This window comes from Trachypithecus francoisi, unplaced genomic scaffold (assembly GCF_009764315.1).
Source record: "Trachypithecus francoisi isolate TF-2019V2 unplaced genomic scaffold, Tfra_2.0 Lachesis_group21, whole genome shotgun sequence".
Classification (NCBI taxonomy): Eukaryota; Metazoa; Chordata; class Mammalia; order Primates; family Cercopithecidae; genus Trachypithecus; species Trachypithecus francoisi.
The window spans coordinates 5,062,586-5,083,528 of NW_022681467.1; the positions used below are offsets into that span (position 1 = coordinate 5,062,586).

Genomic DNA, 20,943 nt, shown 5'->3' on the forward strand with positions numbered 1-20,943 from the left:
TTCAGACTCTGGAGGCAAGAGTGTATTTTTTTTTTAGGAGTTCTCAAACAAATCAGACATCCTCCTGAAACAGCACAGAAGACTTGGCTGGGATGCTAGTTTCATGAAGCAAGAGTGTAAAGCTATAGACATGAGGTTTGTGGTAACTCAGGCCCAGGATTTTTTAGAAGAAACACAGTGATGAACCAAGCAGTTAAAAGCTCCACTTTGTTGCTGCTCTGCAAATTCAGAGTTACTAAATGAATGAACAAATAAAGGAGCAAAAGTAACGAATCAAGAAGTTCAAGTTAGTCTGTTATAAACAAGGTAGGGACAAAGTCAATATATTTCCAAGGGAAAAAGATTTTCGTTTTCTCAGATGCAAGTAAACTGTAAGTCTGAAAATTTGAGGATTGGGTGTTTGCTTTAATGGTTTCACTTTCTAGCCTGACTTAGAAATCCAGGGAAACACTTCCTCCCATTAGTAAAGTAAAACTCTCAGAAAATATTGAGTAGTGAAAATGTTTAGATTAAACAAACATTTCTAAAGAATACAATCACTTTCAGTTGGAATGTTCTGATACACACAGAAACAAACACACATGCATGCTCAAGCTTTCAGTTCTGAATCTTTGTTCAAGCACTGATTATATATTCAAATCTGTGTCAAGACTTAGTTTAAAAAGTAGAAAATATTGTAGTTTAAAATGTAAGGCAAGGCAAGGGGGGGGCATCCCATGCAGTCTATAGCTCCAGAAGGTGAAAATCTATCCTTGTCTATTAACTCTTGACTGATGACATGAGATAAATGTATTTTCCCTTACTTTGTTACATAAGCTGCCTGAACCCAATCATCTATCTTTCTGCAAAGTGCTGAAGGATCGCTGAGACTGTTTTTTTTTTTTCTTTTTGATATGCGTTTTGTGTCTGGAAAAAAGAAACAGCTACAGAAAGAAAGTGAAAACATGCTGAATAAAGAGGTGGGAGAGAGATGATGCTGAGGAGAGGAGAAAGAAAAAGCCTCAACTTCTTATCTTTTTTCCTCTTTTATATGCAAATGTACACCTGCTAAAATACTTCTAAATCTACAAATAAAAAGAAAATATCTGATAAACAAGTGCTTTTAACACCCCATTACAAGAGCCAGACAAACACATGGTTCACCAGTCTCTAAGGGGTGTCTTGGAGCAGGGAATCTGCCCATTGCTTTTGCAGAAATCCTTAAAGAAAAAAAGAGTTGGGCTCGGAAAAAAAATAACAAAAGGAGATGCAAACAATACTGTCACTACGGCTAAAAAACCGACCTTGAACTGACAGAGAACTGGGCATGTTTGAGTAAGGAAGGATAATTGCTATTTCTATATGAAGTCAAAATGAAATCTGAAAAAGATTCTCTGTCCACTGAGTTTCTCAGCATTGTTACTTTTCACGTATTTCTACACCTACATGTTTTTTCAAATTGTACTAGGTGTGTTGCTGACACTGCAAACTCGGTCATTTTTGCAAAATAAAATAAAAATTGTGAGATATGTTTCTTAAGTTACTTCAAAAGATAAATATTAACACTGAGAATCCAGAAATCATTTGTCTAGTAATCTGCATAAATAAAAATAAGGGCCAGGTGGGGTGGCTCACGCCTGTAATCCCAGCACTTAGGGAGGCTGAGGAAGGTGGATCACTTGAGGTCGGGAGTTCGAGACCAGCCTGACCAAAATGGAGAAACTGTATCTACACCACTGCATGGTGGCACATGTCTGTAGTCCCAGCTACTTGGGAGGCTGAGGCAGGAGAAAAGCTTGAACCTGGGAGGCGGAGGTTGCGGTGAGCCAAGATCGTGCCATTGCACTCTAGCCTGGGCAACAAGAATGAAACTCCATCTCAAAAAAAAAAAAATAAATAAATAATAAGGAAATAGGGCCAGGCGCAGTGGCTCACACCTGTAATCCCAGCACTTTCGGAGGCTGAGATGGGTGGATCATTTGAGGTCAGGAGTTCAAGACCAGCCTGACCAACATGGTGAAACTCCGTCTCTACTATAAATACAAAAATATAAAAATTAGCTGGGCACAGTGGCAGGCACCCCTAATCCCAGCTACTGAGGAGGTTGAGGCAGGAGAATCACTTGAACCTGGGAGGTGGAGATTGCAGTGAGCCGAGATCACATCACTGCACTCCAGCCTGGGTAAGAGAGCAAGACTCTGTCTGTGGAAAAAAAAAAAGAGAGAGAGAGAGAGAGAGAAAATAGGATATGGTTGCTTTCGCAATTCTGAAAATACAAAAAAGGATTTTTTTTTTTTTTTTTAAAGGCAGGAAGATACACAAGTTTGGGTCCATAACCAGAATCACTTTTCACGTCCAGACTTTCTGCAATAAACTCCACTCCACCTGTATAGACCTGGACCTGCAAATTCCATTGTCAAGGTTGCTCTCTGCACTCTCAGGAAGAGGGCCGATGCATTAGAAGAGACCCACCTAATTCACATGAGTTGTCTGGAACTGCTTCAGAAAATAGAGATTTATGTCATAGTCCTAATTTCTATGGGTCAACTCAACAATTAAACCTGAAAACAAATTCCAGGCTGGAAACTGACCTTTAACCGACATTCCCCAAATAAGCTGAAACACTTTTGCTTGCTATTTAACACTGTTCAGTTGTGACAGGCGAATTTTCAACTCTCAACCTCATGACACCTTTAACTTTTCAACTTGAGTAATCTTGATCAGAAAGCTGTATTTTATTGATATAAATAGCTTTTTTAAAAAACAGTATATTTTAGCCCTTTGTACTCAATGATTTATTTAATGAGAGAAATTAGAAATGGCAATATTATCTTTACCATTATTTATGATAGGTTCAGGAATAATTACTATAGAAGACGAACTGGATGCTAAAAATGTAAAATATGAAGGAGTCCATCCTCATTCCCTGTAGTTGGTTGAATAGTGTTGTTCACCTCAACCCGACACACTCATGTCCTCCCAGAACCTCAGAATGTGACCTTATTTGGAAATAGGTTCTTTACAGACATATTAGTTAAGGTTCCCGAGATGAAATCATTCTGCATTTACCGTGGGCCCTAAATCCCATTTCTGATGTTCTTCTAAGAAGAGCAGACACAAAGACACAGAAGAGAAGGCCAAGTGAAGACAGAGGCAGAGACGGGGCTTATACTCCCACAAGCCAGGAGCCACCAGCTAGCGCCTTCAGAGGCGAGGGCCCTGCTGATGCCTGGATTTCAGACTTCTAGCTCTCAAAACTGTGAGAGAGTGCATTTCGGTTGTTTTAAGTTTGTGCTGCTTTGTTACAACAGCCCTAGGAAAATAATACACTCCAACCCCTGATTTTATTAAAATATTTAAAGCCCGATTTCATCTTTCAGAGTCTTCTGTGTAAAATGAGGGTGCTTCACAACAGGACCTATAAGGGTTCTTTTGAACTGAGACCCCTGCTCCATAGTTCTCAAACCTAAGAAGTTACCTGGATGTGTTACAAAGTACTTATGCCTGGGTGCCACTCCCAGAGGTTCAGAAATAATTGCACAAGGGTGTGGCTGGGGCATGGGTATGTTCTAAAACTCTACATGGGATTCTACCATGAGCCACTAGGGAGAATTTCTCCTGGCATTTATGAGTTCATCTCCTTGAACGTAGAAGCATCCAGTCCAGAAGACCCATCAGAAAGATACTTTTTATCCTTTAATGACCAGGTTAAATAAACAGCACTGTCCTGCAATATAATGAGGACTGTTTTGCTATGGCAAGTAGCAGGGAGCAGGCTCCATGGGTGAAGCCCCAGCAGGCTGACGCCTGGCACAGAGACAGGGCCATGTGGACTTTCAATGGACAATCCAGCAACATATGGCGGTTCCCCTGGTTTTGCACAAGCTGGGGGTTTCCTGTCCCAGGCACAACAGGTAACATGTCTCGACTGATTCTTGTCAGGAAAGTGCTTCTGGGACAGGACAGGTGAAGCACATTCTCGGTAAAGCCTCAGTAGTAGCGGTGTTATGCCACTGTGCTTTGGGAGCCCAAAGTCATCACTGCAGTCTTTCCTTCCAGGATAAATCCAGTCACCAGTGACAACCTAGCTACTATATCTTTCCAGCCCTTTTCCAAACTGATGTAAAACTCAAGCAATCATATTTTGGGAAGCACTGCCTAGAACTCCAAGTGGCACCCTCCAAATCTAAGCTGACCTCCTGGAAAGATTCTAAATGGATGTCTTAGGAAATATGCAAGGAAATACTACCTTGCATATTTCAGCTTGCCAAAGAATATCCACAAGGAATGGCTCAGTCAGGCAACCACTTTCAACACAGCTTGACCAAGAGAACTGGTGTCAAAAGAATGAGAGGCTGAATGGACATTCTTAGAGGCTTAATCCTCTTGAGATAAAAGCTGAGAGCCCTTTTCACATGGAGCTTAAGGAGACTAGTTTTGCCAGGATGGGCACGTGGGGTGGGAAAAGTACTGGTGGAGTGAATGACTGAAAGAGATAGTATTCTGTCCTGAATCAACAAGCATGTAAGAAAATTCCTTAATATCCCCATTTTTATTCCTTTGACAAATTAAGTGCCCACTCTGTGCTAGGTGCTGTATTTTTATGACATTTAGCATAGCTGCATCATCTGCTAAAATTAAAACTCACTTAATGCTGAAAGGTAAATTTAGTGTAAATACAAACAAAATTGTCAATGTGGGAAATTTTCACTTTGGGGATATAAGTAGTTCAAAAGGCAGACTTTCTCTCCCAATCTAGATAAGCATCACTTTGCTCATGGCCTGAGTGTTTCAGGCAAACTAACCTGTATATTAGGTCAGGAAGTATTTCAGGGAAACCGACCTCCCAGCAGCCCAGCTGGGCTCAGGTTTGCCCCACTTGATAAAACGTCTACCTCTTGGGATGAGCTGCATTTGAAAATCCTTGCATGCTGCCCACCTCTCCAGGCCTAACCCAAGTGAAAGAAAAGGCAAGCTTTGTTTATCATTGCTCTCAGAAGCAGCCTTGCAAAGTCCATCTTCTGTTATGATGTACACTGATGTTTAATTGATCTGGACATCCTGATACAGTTGTCTTTTTGGTAAAATAAAAGAGGCAGGGTAGGCCGGGCGTGGTAGCTCACACCTATAATCCCAGCACTTTGGGAGGCCAAGGTGGGTGGATATTTTGAGGCCAGGATTCAAGACCAGCCTGGCCAACAGGGCAAAACCGTCTCTATTAAGAATACAAATTTAGCCGGGCATGGTGGAATGTGCCTGTAATCCCAGCTACTCAGGAGGCTGTGGCACGAGAATTGCTTGAACCTGGGAGGCAGAAGTTGCACTGAGCCGAGATTGTGCCACCACACTCCAGCCTGGGTGACGGAGTGAGACTCTGTCTCAAAAGAAATAAACAAATAAATAATAATAAAACAAAATAAAATAAAAAATAAAAGAGGCAGGGCAGTGAAACGGAAGGAGTTCAAGGGCCCAAATCCCAAAGTCTAAGTTCAATTCAAGATCTAACACACTAGCAACATGGCCTTGAGCAGGACACCTTTCAAGTCTCTCTTTGACCACTTGTAGGGTGAGTACTAATGTTTACCCTATAAGACTGTTGTGAAGGTGAGAGATGAGGGAGGTTTAGTGAGGGCAGGGATCCCATCTTTTGTGGTTCCTGGTATCCCAGGATTCAGCCCATGTAAAAGTATTAATTAATTAATATAATTAAGGATTTTATATATAATTATATGATATATAATATATAATATATATTGTATTAATACATCTAATTATATAGTACTTATATACAGAAAACCATATATTTATAGATATAAAAATTCATCTTTGATTTCCACCTGGATTCTTTAGTGAACAACAACTACACCAATAAAAGGGGTAGAATATATTCACAACAACAGATCATACAGGCTATGGAATACTGACTCTGTGTTTGTGGGTGGGGGATCGGTGTGTGCCCAGGAGGGTTTATATGTAAATCTAAACACAGAAAACTCGCATGCTCCATAATAATGATTAACAAAGCAGATGCCTTCAAAGTGATAGCAGACTCTTTAAGGAGGAGCCTCAGCCAAGAAGACCTCCATTTTGGGGTGATAAGCAAATGAGAAAGGGAAATGAAGAGATGAGAATGCTGGCACACTGGATTCCATTAGCACAGAGGAAGAAGCACAGTCCCTTGGCATTAGAAGGAACGCCAGGGGTCACAGAGGCAATAACTCCTTCCACGATGCCTCTTTTAGAGAGCCACAGGACCAGGCAAAGTGGCTCATGCCTACAATCCCAGAACTTTGGGAGGCCAAAGCGGGCAGACTGCTTGAGCTTGGGAGTTTGAGACCAGCCTGGGCAACATGGTGAAACCCCATCTCTACAACAAATACAAAAATTAGCCAGGCATGGTGACGCATGCCTGTAGTCCCAGCTAGTTGGGAGGCTGAGGAAGGAAGATCACTTGAGCTCAGGAGACAGAGGCTGCAACAAGCTATGAGCACAACAATGTACTCCAGCCTGGGCCACAGAGCAAGACCCTGACCCTGTCTCAAAAAAAAATAAGTCATGGTTCCTGCCACGGTTCAAGCACTCACACCTGGAAGATATTGAACTTGGTTTTGCTGAAATGAAGAGCTAGAAAGTTGTTTTGTTACTGAGCTACACTCTATAATTAAGCTCGATAAATATTCTGCCTGGTATATGGCAGCTTCTCAAATATTTAAAGAACTACTGTGCCCTTCTCAGGCTAAACATCTCCAGGACCCCCTCATTCTGATAAAGATATGACTTCACAGCTTCCCACCCCCACCTTCCTGTGACTTCCCAGATTCCACTTCAGCCACGTCTTCTATTTCTCTTATACTTCTTCTGAAATGGCTGAAGAGCAAATAAAGACATACAGAAGGATCCCACACTGAAGAATAGCACTCCTGGGCGCCTGAAGTTACTACTGTAACCTTCTCATCAATTCAAGGAACAGCTGTAACAAACAGCTGTCAGTCATAACATCTGGGTGTAGTTACACTACAGCAGCCCAAAGTTTCCTTATAAAGCAATCTCACGTACAAGAGAGCTTCCCACAAAATGAAACCACAGAAAAATGTTGAAGATAATTTTAGTGTATTGAGGAAACTGGTGTCCCCATTGGACTCACTGCTTTCAAAGTGTTCCACATATATGTGTGTATGTTTCACAAAGCATGTTCCATAGAACATTAATTCTGTTGGCTGTTAACAGGAAAAATTCCATTTTCAAATAAATGATAAGTTATCTGAAACTCCAGGATCATACTTTTAAACAATTCCTTTGCTGAAAGTCTTCTCCAAGTCTTCACTGTGCTTCTATGCATTATGCATACTGCAGAGAGAGACAAGGATCACGCAGGGCTTGGCAACAAAATATGTATTAATTGATGTATTTTCTGGGTGGAGCACTGCAAATAACACATTTTGGAAAATGCTGCATTAGCTCATCAATACTTGTGGGGCAGCACACACATCAGGGGAGGTCTGCCGCCTGGTGATCAGGTGCCCTGCAACGTCTTCCACTGTGAGCAAGTAAGGGTCACTAAGGGCACACAGGCCCCCCCAGGCACAGACGTCTAGGCCTTGACCAATGAGATCTTCAGGAACACTTCAGCAGCTGTTTTGGATATTTCTCTATGGATTTTCTCATGGGACTAAGTGGAAGTTGGAAAAGTATCATCAAACTCTTTTTGAGATTCCTTTTTGATAAGGTAACCATCCTTCTGGATTTGAATCTCAATTGTGTTCTCAAGTGGCAATTTCTTGCAGAAACTAACGTAGCAGTACTACCGGGAAGTACTGTCTTGCAGGCATTGCAGCAGCAGTGTACTTGTGTGGGTCTTGGTCCCAAGTGGCTACCACAACTCAAGGAAGGTATGCAGGTCCACAAGAACAGACTGAAAGTGTCCACTCTTCCGGGGGCTCATCTCACAATGGCACTTTCTGTGATGCTGCATCCCCATTCTCTCTCTCTACTTCTGTTCTTCTTTGAGTTTGCATTGTGAGGCTCCTCATAGCTGGTTTGGAAATGCTGGGGCTTGTGGGGGCCAGCACAGAAGACCAAGAACACTAATAATGTTCACGTGAATGTTATTATATATCACAGATAAAACTGAGTGTCTAGTATCTGCTTGGAACTTTCATAAATGATTTCATTTAAACTTTAAGACAATCCTATTGGGCAGTATGTCTGCTTTCCCAATACAGAGACTCAGAGAGGGTAGAGAAACAGAGCAAGGAGTAAAAGAGCTGACACTGAAGGCTGGTTCCAAAGCCCCAGTCTAATTGCTACATTTCCTCAACCTTCAGGGGACAGCCTCTGGAATATTTCTTTTCTTTGGAATATTCTAGAAGGAATGCAGCCCATACAAACACAACCACCATGTACTCACACAAACAGGACACTCCAACAAAACTATTAAAAAGAGGCAGGCAGACTCTATCTTAAATTAAACTACGTACTTGCTTTACTCTACCAAATGCAAAATCTCCAAATAGTTATGCCAAAGTCACAAACATTTAATAAAGGGATGATGGTCAAGAACTTAAGAGATCAAAGTAGCTGCAATGATGGACAAAGCAACAGTATTAGCAGTGCCAAGGTGTGTGAGGCCCTCAAACATGAATTTCATGGGAGGTCCCTGGGTGGGGAGAGTACACTGCCAAGGACAGAACAGTAACACCTTAACAAAGTATATGGCTTTGCTAAGTTTTTAAAATATTTCCAAAGTTTTTTTTTTAATGCCTAATATTTTGGCACAAAATAGGCACAAAGCATTTTTTTTTTAACTGCCAACTATTGGTGGATCAATGGCAGGTTGTTGGAATTACAATTTCTTTTAAAATCTTTTTCTTTTTTTTTGAGACACAGTCTCGCTCTGTCCCCCAGGCTACAGTGCAGTGGTGCAATCTCAGCTCACTGCAAGCTCCGCCTCCTGGGTTCCCGCCACTCTCCTGCCTCAGCCTCCCAAGTAGCTGGGACTACAGGTGCCCGCCACCACGCCCGGCTAATGTTTTGTATTTTTAGTAGATATGGAGTTTCACCATGTTAGCCAGAATGGTCTCGATCTCCTGACCTTGTGATCCGCCTGCCTTGGCTTCCCAAAGTGCTGGGATTACAGGCGTGAGCCACTGCACCCAGCCTTTCTTTTAAAATGTTAATGGCCAATAACCCAGGTTGCTTCTAGCCATATTGCACTTCTTTCTGCATAAGGGAGGATTTGAAACCCTGGTACTTAATTATCCATTTTCTTATAAAGAAAGTATATAAGAAAATACATTTGCATTAACTTTGGGGAGAGTCAACTACTCCCAGCAAGGGATGATTGTAAAGAATACTGAAAAGAGAAGAAAGAATGAACAACAAGGTAATTTCCTGGTTTCACCTCAATAATCCTTTATAATTTTAACTGAAATAAATTCAGAGGCCATTAGATACTTCTGTATCCAAAAGTAAATGCAAGGGGAAAGTATCCAAATGACTTCTTGGTTATCTGTAGTTTGGGATCATCTACATTTCCATTAATAAAAATAACAGGGAGCCATACCAGAGTTTTCAGAAAATGCAGACTAAAAACACAATAAACATATCATTGGGGAAAATGTTTAAAATAAAAAAACTCTGCATTTTAGAGTAAAATATTATCTGAATGCATAATATATACAATAATTGCTCTACCATAAACTCCTTTTTCAAAACCAGAGTTCATCACAAAAACATGAGTTTAAAAAATTAATCATGCCAGGAATTGCACTGCTATAAAAGCAGGCCATTCTTTTCTGCTTATAAACAACAACAAAACTACCACATATGCACATGCATGCCTCAGTACCTTGGTGCAATGGTGTATTTACTTGTATAAATATTTAAAGTCAGACCTTTGAATTTATAATGAAGTAGTACACCACTTTACAAAATAAGGTACTAGTAAATTCAGGTGTATGACAAATAGAACTCTGTACAGAATACTAATTGCTGCTGTTGCTATTCTAAAAAGAAAAAAATAATGATATCGTTCAGATTCCACCTAAACAAGCCTAATACATGTGCCGAAATCTTAATAGGTCTTGATGAAGCCTGATCGGTGCAATTTTTAAATTATCAGACAGGCTTTGTAACTGAGGCAAACACAAGCTTCCTATCTGGTATTTTTTAAAAAATTATCTGCTTATTTTAATATATATATTCAATTACCACAGGAAAGAAAGAGTAAAATCAGAAACATCTATAGTTTGCTATGTAATGACTGGGTGTTCCCCAGGGAGATGGACCTTTTCTTTTTTTTTTTTTTTTTTGAGGCGGAGTCTCGCTCTGTCGCCCGGACTAGAGTACAGTGGCCAGATCTCAGCTCACTGCAAGCTCCGCCTCCTGGGTTTCCGCCATTCTCCTGCCTCAGCCTCCCAAGCAGCTGGGACTACAGGCGCCCACCACCTCGCCCGGCTAGTTTTTGTATTTTTAGTAGAGACGGGGTTTCACCGTATTAGCCAGGATGGTCTCGATCTCCTGACCTCGTGATCCGCCCGTCTCGGCCTCCCAAAGTGCTGGGATTACAGGCTTGAGCCACCGCGCCCGGCCGAGATGGACCTTTTCACACAGACGCAGGTGCTGAAAGGGTACATGATGGAGGATGTTACAGGTGTAAATATATAACATGGTGATGAAGAATTCAATAGACACGGTGATTTTCCACCTTAGTTTATGTTAACAAAGGTATATATGTTCTGCTCTTAGGATTAATCTCCTGCTCTAGCATGCAGTAGCTGAATACATGTGCTCTTAGTGGGGTCCACAAACCACTGACCCAAAATGTTCTGATTATATAATAATGCTAAATCTTGTGTCTGAAACTCTTAGGCAACCATAGCTTTACCTGTGATTGGGATATCTGCAGCCATATTTTCTTTCTTGCTCTTGTCTCCACAGCCATTTGAAACTTCTAAAAATTGAATGCATAATAATAAAAATGTATTTCAAAGTTAAGGAATAGATCCTTTGGTGTTTAATTGCCATTCCTTTTATGTTCAATGTTTTCTTTTTTTTTTTTTGGTTAATGTATTTTTTTTTTTTTTTTTTTTTTTTTTGAGACGGAGTCTCGCTGTGTCGCCCAGGCTGGAGTGCAGTGGCGCGATCTCGGCTCACTGCAAGCTCCGCCTCCCGGGTTCCCGCCATTCTCCCGCCTCAGCCTCCGAGTAGCTGGGACTACAGGCGCCCGCCACCTCGCCCGGCTAGTTTTTTGTATTTTTAGTAGAGACGGGGTTTCACCGTGTTAGCCAGGATGGTCTCGATCTCCTGACCTCGTGATCCGCCCGCCTCGGCCTCCCAAAGTGCTGGGATTACAGGCTTGAGCCACCGCGCCCGGCGGTTAATGTATTTCTTGTCTGAAATAATACTGTTCCTAAAAAGAAATCTATTCTAAAATTAAGGTATCTCATAAATAAAAATTTAAAAATTAAATTAAATTAAGGTGCCAATATGTTGCTTTCATGCAAAATAATTGGGCCTGACATCTATCAAATTTGGGTGGGACATAAAATAAGTGAGTCTCACATCCTGTACATGTACATCAACTGGAGCAATTCCTGAGGAATTCATAACTGTCTTGGAAAACCATTAAAGCAGTTAAATGGCATGTCTTAGCGGTAGTGCTAAAATAATCACAGTTTCTGGGTGCTCAAAATTGGTTATTAAATTTGGGGGGCATAAATTCATTGATTCTTAATCAACTGTTTAGACACTGGTAAGGTTCTATTATAATTAAAAGGAATGTTTACAATTACGAGTAAATCCTATTAAGTGATATCAACAACTTCACAGTACTTTATGGAATCATCTTCATCTTTGTGGGATCAAAATTATCTACTGCCAAGCAATTAGTTTTGTTAAGATTTCATAACTTCTGAATACTTATTTTATTAGAAATAAATTCACTAGAACTAAAGACTTACAGTTAGATTTCCCATTCCTGTTAGACTAAAGGAGAACATATGTATTTATTGGAAGGTGGTATAAAACAAATAATACATTATGCATATTAAAATCAGAGGTATTCACTAGTCAGTGATATTCTATAGGTATACCTTGAGAAAGATGATGATGACCCTGAATGCCTTTTTGCTACAGACAAACACTTTAACAATAGTTACCTTGTTCCCTTGTAGGAACGCTGTTGAGCCATACAGCAGGTTTGGCTTCCTTTATTCCACTACTGTCATTCAGAATAGACGGCAAGCTGCAAGATGATTCACTACTGTGAATAGCTGACCTATGGCCACACTCTTCTGCAAGGGCTTTTCTCAATAATGCTGTTGCCTACAATGTTTCAAAAAAAGCACAAAGAAATAAAAACAAACTGTAGCCACATTCCTCTTGGTCTCAAAGACATAGCCTTCAAATATAATTTTAAGTTAAGCTTTACTTAGGATTTGTTTCCTATATTTAAATGAAATTAAAATGTCAAGATAAAATAACACCTGGTTATTTTCTACTATAATCTAATTCTTTACAAGTTACCCTCAAAATAATACACTTTTTGAGGGCTGAATCTTATGTAATGTAGAAATGTTCTTCTGCTTGTTAAGTATGTATATGAAACCTGACCACCTCTGTTAATCTGGGCAGGTTTATCCTCCCTTCGATATATACAAAAGGCAGAGAGCCTCAGACCTCCTTTCTGAAGGAAAAAATTATTCTTTCATTACATGAATCCTATTTTCTAGGCATGTCAGACAGAATTACTTTGAACTGAGAAAAAGATCTGGAAAGATGTGACCCTGCCATATCCCGGTCCTCCTAAAAATGACCCATGAACTTCCCCTAAATAGGAAGATTGCAGAAAAATTTGTGGCTGAAGAGGATGCACTGAGCAGAAAGATAACTGCCCTTATTCTAAATCCCAATCTTCAATCAAGTACTAAGATGGTCTGCACTTTGCCTGTAAGTCGTCTGGGGATCTGGGGAAACTCACCCACCACATTGCCTATCTTTTTTCAAAGGCATTGTCTTACTTATAATACCTCACGTGTCCTGAGTAAGGAGGACGACACAGGTTTTTTTCAGAGCCAACCCTAGAGGTGGAGAAAAGGGGGCAATTCACAGGGCCTGGGTTAGTAGCCATGTCTCTTGATTTTCAGGTCAGTACTTTCCCCTAAGAAATACAAATATGCTGGTAACAAGAGTTAAACTTTTAGTAGGTAACCACTGGTCACATTATCCCGCTGCCAGACTGTATGTTTCTCTCATTTTCTATTGATAGGTGGCAATTTCCTTAGGTAGCGGGAGAGGAAACCTCGGTGGTGATGGTGACCCACAGGTAGCTGACAATGACAGTAAATACTGGGTAGTGTCCAACCCAATTGTGGGAAATGCCCATGAGAGTTTGAAATTAATATGAAGAGCAGAAGTGGATAAATGTTCATAGGTCATCATTAGCCAAGAGTGAAGTGGTAACAATGTAACTGTCCAGTGAACAAGGTGGAAAAAAAAACCTTCCTTGTGATTAACATGAAAGAAGGTGAAGACACTCTGACAGGGAAAATCACTAAAGCAGAGCATGGAAGGTCTGGCCTTGCATGTTTGGCATTTCAGACACTTTAAAGCAGCTACCTTTAGTCCTGACATCCCTGCAGGGTTCTTGCCTTCTGCCCTCCCTAGTACTGGCTGACCTCCTGGACCCATGGTCTACCCTAGGAGCTGGAGTAGCTGATTAGGGGGATTTAAGGAGTTCTAGTCCTCCTGGCCAAAGAACTTGGTGTCAAGTTAGCCTTGCAGCCAGGACCTTTCTGTGGTGCAGTTCTAGTGACCAGGGGCTTTTCCTCTATTTCTAGAAACTAGTCTCTGGATTTCACTCCACTGCGATAACTCTGTTGGGATGACTTGCTCAGTATTCCCATTTCTGCTGAGTAGGGGGAAGGCATAGGGTCCTGCCCTTGAAGGCCAGGCCAAGGTTGGTTCCCATCACTGTCCCCATCCCAACTGCCTAAACAGACCACTGCACCACTGCATCTGTTTCTGGAATCTACTACAAACACCTTTCTGATGAGTCCTTGTATGCTTGACAAGAATACCGCCATTGCCAACAGTTCTGCGCTGAGCCCTCTTTTCCACGGTGAGGTAAATAATGTGGTGGGCACACTGCACTGCTAGTTTAATTTACTTTGTACACAGACGCTCCTTGAGTTTATGAAGGAGTTACATCCAATAAACCCACAAGTTGAAAAAATTGTAAGTCAGAAATGTATTTAACACACTTAACCTACTGAACATCACAGTTTAGCTTTGCCTGCCTTACACTGCTCAGAACACTTACATTAGCCTACAGATGGCTAAAATCATTTAACACAAAGCCTATTTTATAATAAAATGTTGATTTTCACATGTAATTTGTTGGATACTGTACTAAAAAAGAAAGATAGAGGTGCTGTATGGGTACTTGCAGTATGGTCTCCACTGAATGCCTATCACTTTCACACCACCATAAAATCAAAAAAATGTAAGTTGAACCACTGGAAGTCAGGGACTATCTGTATTTTATCCCATTTATCTTCACTACTCAATACTTATCTCCAGGATTTCTGTTACTTTTTTGATAGAAATGTTTATAAAAGAACCTATCTTTTAAGATAATTCCACAGATAATTTCTCAAAAAAATTTCTAGAAAAAGTTGTTTTCTAGTCAAAAACAACTTTGTTTTGAGACAGTCTCACTTTCCTGCCCAGGCTGGAGTGCAGTGGTGGGATCTCGGCTCACTGCAACCTCCACCTCCCAAGTTCAAGTGATTCTTGTGTCTCAGCCTCCCAAGTAGCTGGGATTACAGGTGTGTGTCACCACACCAGGCTAATTTTTGTATTTTTAGTAGAGGCGGGGTTTCACTATGTTGGCCAGGCTGGTCTCGAACTCCTGTCCTCAGATGATCTGTACTCCTTGGCCTCCCAAAGTGCTGGGATTACAGGTGTGAGCCACTGCGCCTGGCAAACACAACTTCTGCAGTCAGGAAAACATCTGTAATACATTTTCAAGATGTACTGTTTGCAGATGTTCCAGAAAAGTGTATTTCTAAGGAAACCTCCAATCTGAAGGAGTTTGCAGTCTGAGACTGACGACACTAACACATAGAGAAGCTCAGAGAACAGTTAACAGGTTGCTTTATTACATCTCATGCTGGGACTAAATGGGTTCTGCAAATTGGAGCTAATTCTCTGAAAAAATGTCACTAGACAACAATTTTACCACAGGCTTTCTGATAGTGCTTATGAATGAACTATGCATGGGTTTCAACTTACCTGTTACTAATAAAGGCTCTCTTTTTGGAGCCCAGAAGAGAAAACTAGAGATTGTTTCATTGTTCTCAGCAGTCTGAAGCCTAAGTCAGTACCAACAAACTATCCCCTCACTTTTCAGCCTTACCAGGAGCCAGGAGAAAGAGCTTGGAAATTAAATGCCAGCACACACACTGTGGAATGACTGATGTTGATACTTCCATATTTCAGACATTATGGCAGATAAACTGTTCTATGAATTATACCTACAGTACTATTCCTTTATTAGCCCAGTTCTACTAGAATTTTCCTCCATGTTCAGTTTAAATATTAATCTTGCTATGTCTAGAACCCCAAGAATCATCTAGGCTTACTCTTAAATTATATCAAAAAACTTACAGTTGTGATATTCAAATGTATAAAGAGACAGATGTAAGATATTAATAGAAAAGACATTGTGTCCAAAACACCATTAAGAAAATTAAAAGACAAAAATTAAACTGCTAAAAAGGTAGTAACAAAATTTCCAAATTTATATTTAAAAAAATTTTGCAAGTCAATAAGAAAAAATATTACTAACCTAATAGAAAAATGAGCAAAGAACATGAGCTGGCAGATTATGATAAAAGAAATACAAATAGCTAATAAATAGGTAGAGAAAAAGTTCGACCTCAATTGTAATAAAAAGGTCAAATGAACAAAAAAAAATTGGATGTCATTTTCATCTCTCAAATTGGTGCCCCTAAAAAAAAAAGTTGATAGTATCTAGTTTCATAAAGAACTCAGAGAAATGTTATTTTCATCCATTACTGGTAACTCTGATGACCCTTCCAGAGTGAGATCTGGCCATGCATAGCAAAAGCCTGAAAGATATACCCACCTTTTGACCTAGTAATTCTACATCTAGGAATTCATTCTAAGAAAATATTATAGATATTTGTAAAATCTGAATTGCACAGATATTCTCTGAAACTTTTTTACTAGAGGAAAAATTAGAAACAAATGTTGAACAACAGGTAAATGACTGAAGTGACAGTGGACAGGGGACCTCTGTAAAGCCACTTGAAATGATATAAATAGAACATGTAATGGTATGAAAGAGTTCACTTTGCAGCAAATGGGGGTAAAAAAAAACACAAGGTTATGTATACAAATAAAGCAACCTACGTTTTTCAATGTATTAATTATTATTATTATTATTATTTTTAAAAACTGAGTCTCACTCTGTCACCCAGGCTGGGCTGGAGTGCAGTGGTGCGATCTCAGCTCACTGCAACCTCTGCCTCCCAGGTTCAAGCAATGCTTGTGCCTAAGCCTCCCAAGTAGCTGGCATTACAGGTGTGTGCTACTACACCTGGCTGATTTTTCTATTTTTAGTAAAGACGGGCTTTTACCACGTTGGTCAGGCTGGTCTTGAACTCCTGACCTCAGGTGATCCACCAACCTCAGCCTCCCATATCACTATATTAAATATTAAAAAACATACACCATAATGTTAACAGAGTTATATATAAATAGTAGAATAGTAGGATAAAGGCCAGTTTTCTTTTTGTTTATCTTACTATTTCAAGATTTTTTTTTAAATGCTTGTTTTTGAAAGAAAACATATGCTAACTCTAAAGAAATCCAATTTCTGCTATCGGTGGTACCAATACAAAAAGAAAATGAATGTAAATGCATCTGATAAAATTAAATTCCCTTCTATATGCAAACCAGTGCTACTAACACAGACACAGAAAAGCAAAAGAATTAAAAATCATGGATATGGAGAGCAGATGATATTTTCCCCTAGTATGCAGATTTAACTGACATGGATATGGACAGCAGATGATATTTTCCCCTAGTATGCAGATTTAACTGGCTCTTCCTCAACGTTCAAGAATATTCCTCTTGGCCGGGCGCGGTGGCTCAAGCCTGTAATCCCAGCACTTTGGGAGGCCGAGACGGGTGGATCACGAGGTCAGGAGATCGAGACCATCCTGGCTACCATGGTGAAACCCCGTCTCTACTAAAAAATACAAAAAACTAGCCGGGCGAGGTGGCGGGCGCCTGTAGTCCCAGCTACTCGGGAGGCTGAGGCAGGAGAATGGCGTAAACCTGGGAGGCGGAGCTTGCAGTGAGCTGAGATCTGGCCACTGCACTCCAGCCTGGGCGACAGAGTGAGACTCCATCTCAAAAAAAAAAATAAATAAATAAAAAATAAAATAAAAAAAAGAATATTCCTCTTGGACAATGGAAGTAACTTCTTGGTGTTTAAAGAGAAATGCAAGCATCAACACTTAAGTTCTACATTAAAGGGAATGAAGGGATTTTACCTGTATAGCAATTTTTTTTTTAAATGGGGTCATTCATATGACCCAGCAAATGAGTATTCAGGAGATAAGAACAAGAGAACAGCCCAGCATTTGGGGAAAGCATCTTCCTGGTGAATAAAACTGGTTTGTGTGTATGGTGGGGGCAGGACCCAACTACTCTATGAGTGTCACCAGCAGATTGCTCTGCTGTGACAAAGTTCTCCAGGGCGGAAACAGGTATCACTTGGGAGAAAAGTAATATTAACGCACTTTGTATTTTAATGAAGCACCCAACTCATCTTTTTCTCCACAAAAAGTAATTACAAATTTTTCTGATTTAAAAGCAGGCAGTTCAATTATGTAATTGCCTAATAGGTTGTGTGGGCACTGCGGACCTTATCTGGTCTCCAGGGAACATAATCTGCGTTTCTGCGGCTTTGATGATGTATTTACTCAAGAGAAGGGATTGACTCGGGCTGACAGCACAGGGAACCACAGGTAAACATCATTTACATGCGGCTTTTTAATTAGCCATTTACCCAAGAGATCAAAGTAAATATTTCTGAGCTTCATTAGACTCTTAACCAAGTAGTTTCTAGTAGAGCTTTTTTAAATTTTGAAAATCACTTACTTTTAAGATTTTATCTAAAGAGAGAGATTGAACCCGTAGTATTTACTAAATGTGTAGATGGTTTCAATACACAGAAACAACTCAAAGACACTTTATTTTACTAATCGGAAAAGGATGACACGTAAACCAAAACAGTTTTAGGACTCACAAAAGCATTTTGTCCTTCAGTTCACAAGGCGTGCCCCACCTGCATCATTTTGGTAATACCGTTCTTTGGGACTGTGCATTTCTTCAATCACAACTTAACTGGATGGGAAATTACCTGTTTACTTCCATGTTTTTTTTTTTTTTTTTGAGACAGAGTCTTGCTCTGTCACCCAGGCTGGAGTGCAGAGGTGCAATCTCTGCTCACTGCAAGCTCCGACTCCCAGGTTCACACCATTCTCCTGCCTCAGCCTCCTCAGTAGCTGGGACTACAGGTGCCTGACACCACACCCGGCTAATTTTTTGCATTTTTAGTAGAGATGAGGTTTCACCATGTTAGCCAAGATGGTCTCGATCTCCTGACCTCGTGATCCACCCACCTCAGCCTCCCAAAGTGCTGGGATTACAGGTGTGAGCCACCGCGTCCAGCCTACTTCCATTTTTAAGGATAGAGTTTGTCATTAATCTATTGGTAATTTTTACGATTGTCCCTAAAATGAGATCAGAATGATCTAAAAAGGAACAAAGATCTATTGGGGAAGCAGAATATAATTTGATTCATTCGGTATTAGTTGGACAGCAACCCCTCCTATTATTGGAAAAATTGAGTAGATTGGTTGTTTGGGACTTGGACCATGTTTTCTAATATAAACAGTATCATTAAAAAAAAAAAACATTAGATAGCAAAGGACAGCTGACCAACACTTATTTCACCCTTAAAACGCCTGAGATGTGATGTACTTGCAGTGAACAAGCATGGAAAATAATGTTGTTACAAGACAGTGCTAACTCAAAGGGACAATAAAACCCAAACAGTATCTTTCTGAAGATCTATGTTCATCAGCTGGGTGTGGTGGCTCACATCTGTAATCTCAGCACTTTGGGAGACTGAGGGAGGGGTGTGGATTGCCCAAGGTCAGGACTTCGAGACAGCCTGGCCAACATGGTGAAACCCTGTCTCTACTAAAAATACAAAAAATCAGCCAGGCATGGTGGCACATGCCTGTAGTCCCAGCTACTTGGGAGGCTGAGGAAGGAGAATCGCTTGAACCCGGGAGGCGTGAGCCTCGGTTGCAGTGAGCCAAGATCGCGCCACTGCACTCCAGCCTGGGCAACAGAGCGAGACTCCGTCTTGAAAAAACAAACAAACAAGCAAGCAAACGAAAAAGATCTATGTTCATCAGCAAAGAAGGAATGGATCTAGGTTATCTTTGAAAAGGGGCATGAAATCTGTGAGAAGCCTACAGGGGGCTGTACCTATCTTTGTAATAATTTATTTCTTCCCCCTAAGGAATAGGGGGAAGGGGGAGGGAAGGAAGTTTGAGAAGAGGGAGAAGAGAGAAAGAACAGAAGAGAAGGAAGGTGGGTGAAGTGAGGGGAGGAAAGGAGGGAGAAGCAGGGGTAGGAAGATGGGGGAAAGGAGGAAGAGGAGGAGGAGGAGGTCGGAAACAAATATGGTGCAATGGTAACAACACATGTGAATTTGGGTTGTGGGCATGGAATTAGTGCGTCCGTCCTATCACTGAATATATGTATGTTTGAAATGCTATAAAAAAAGGAGTCCTACTACTCTCTTAATTGTAGTGGCAAGGAAAGAGGGGTCTGAGGGGGACTGAAGGTGCTCTGGAAGGCTGGAGGGGGAATGCCAGAGGCTCTAGATGGCACAGCCACGTGGGCATGTGACTTCAAGACAGAGGCAGCAAAGCTTGACTCCAGAAGGTACAGGTATATAATCCTTGAACTATGAGCATGACAATAATTTTAAAAAACCTTAAAAAGAATCAAAGCCAGAATATCCTATATTATATATAAAGATGAAAAAACATGATTTGAAACGACACATTCCCAAGATGTTCAACCCAGAAGGCTGTTTCCCTGAATGTGACTTTTCTAGGGAATGAGGAAGGAATATGCCAATGGACATGCTCTAAACTTAGGCTTCTGGTTCCTCCCCTCATAATTTCCTTGGGAACTTGCTCCATCTGTTTCCATGTTCTGTTCAGCATCTTCAAATTCTCTCTTGGCACCAGCTCCCAAGGCCTCTCCTTCCTCTTGCCTGAAACACTGCAGGGCTCCCTCCTTCAATGTCTCAGTCCCAAACCAAACATGAAATTCCCTAAGGCACTGCAGAACTCCTATCACAGCTTTGTTCAAAAAGCCCCAGTGGGTTTTCAAAAGCTACGAAACTAAACACAGTCTCCCTGGCCTGGTGTTGGATGCTGCACACCATGGCCAGCAACTACTTCTTGAGTTCCTTCTCACCATCCCCAGACTTGAGTCCTCGCTTCAGCCTCAGGATGGCTCTATTGCCTGAGTATGTGTTGGGTTTCCCAGCGTGCTCTCTGGCTCATAGCTGCCATTTCTTGTCGCCTCTGTCCCCTCCAACTCATACCGTCAAAAGCCTATCTTTTAAGGATCACTTCTCATGCCCCTGTACTCCCTCCATCATGATCTCTGCCTTCCTTGCTTCTCCAGGAGTCTTGGCTTGGCTCTCTTTCCTCAAAGCCCATATTTTTGCCATTTTCTTATTACATGCATCCCATGATGTCACACCCCAGAAGGGGGGGGGGCACATTTTATTGTCTCTTTCCCTCCAGTGGATCTGGGCTGACATCTGTGTACAGT

General features: G+C 41.0%; 1 protein-coding gene and 1 long non-coding RNA gene across 9 annotated transcripts in view; both read right to left on the minus strand.

The window, feature by feature from the left end:
• The window catches only part of KIZ (kizuna centrosomal protein), a 126,554-nt gene that overhangs the window by 22,229 nt on the left and 83,382 nt on the right, over positions 1–20,943 (minus strand). For 6 of the 8 annotated variants that reach the window (XM_033185459.1, XM_033185455.1, XM_033185451.1 and 3 more), the window contains 2 exons: positions 12,138–12,303; positions 10,865–10,930 (listed from right to left, as the gene is read on the minus strand). In XM_033185459.1, the coding sequence (XP_033041350.1) occupies positions 10,865–10,930; positions 12,138–12,303 (232 nt within the window). The remainder of the gene's footprint in view (positions 1–10,864; positions 10,931–12,137; positions 12,304–20,943) is intronic. The other 2 variants (XM_033185452.1, XM_033185458.1) reach the window with 1 other exon arrangement.
• On the minus strand, positions 10,154–10,858 carry LOC117068383. The gene is made up of 2 exons (XR_004431097.1): positions 10,579–10,858; positions 10,154–10,265 (listed from the first exon to the last, which is right to left on the minus strand). It is a non-coding gene; the product is annotated as an uncharacterized LOC117068383 (long non-coding RNA).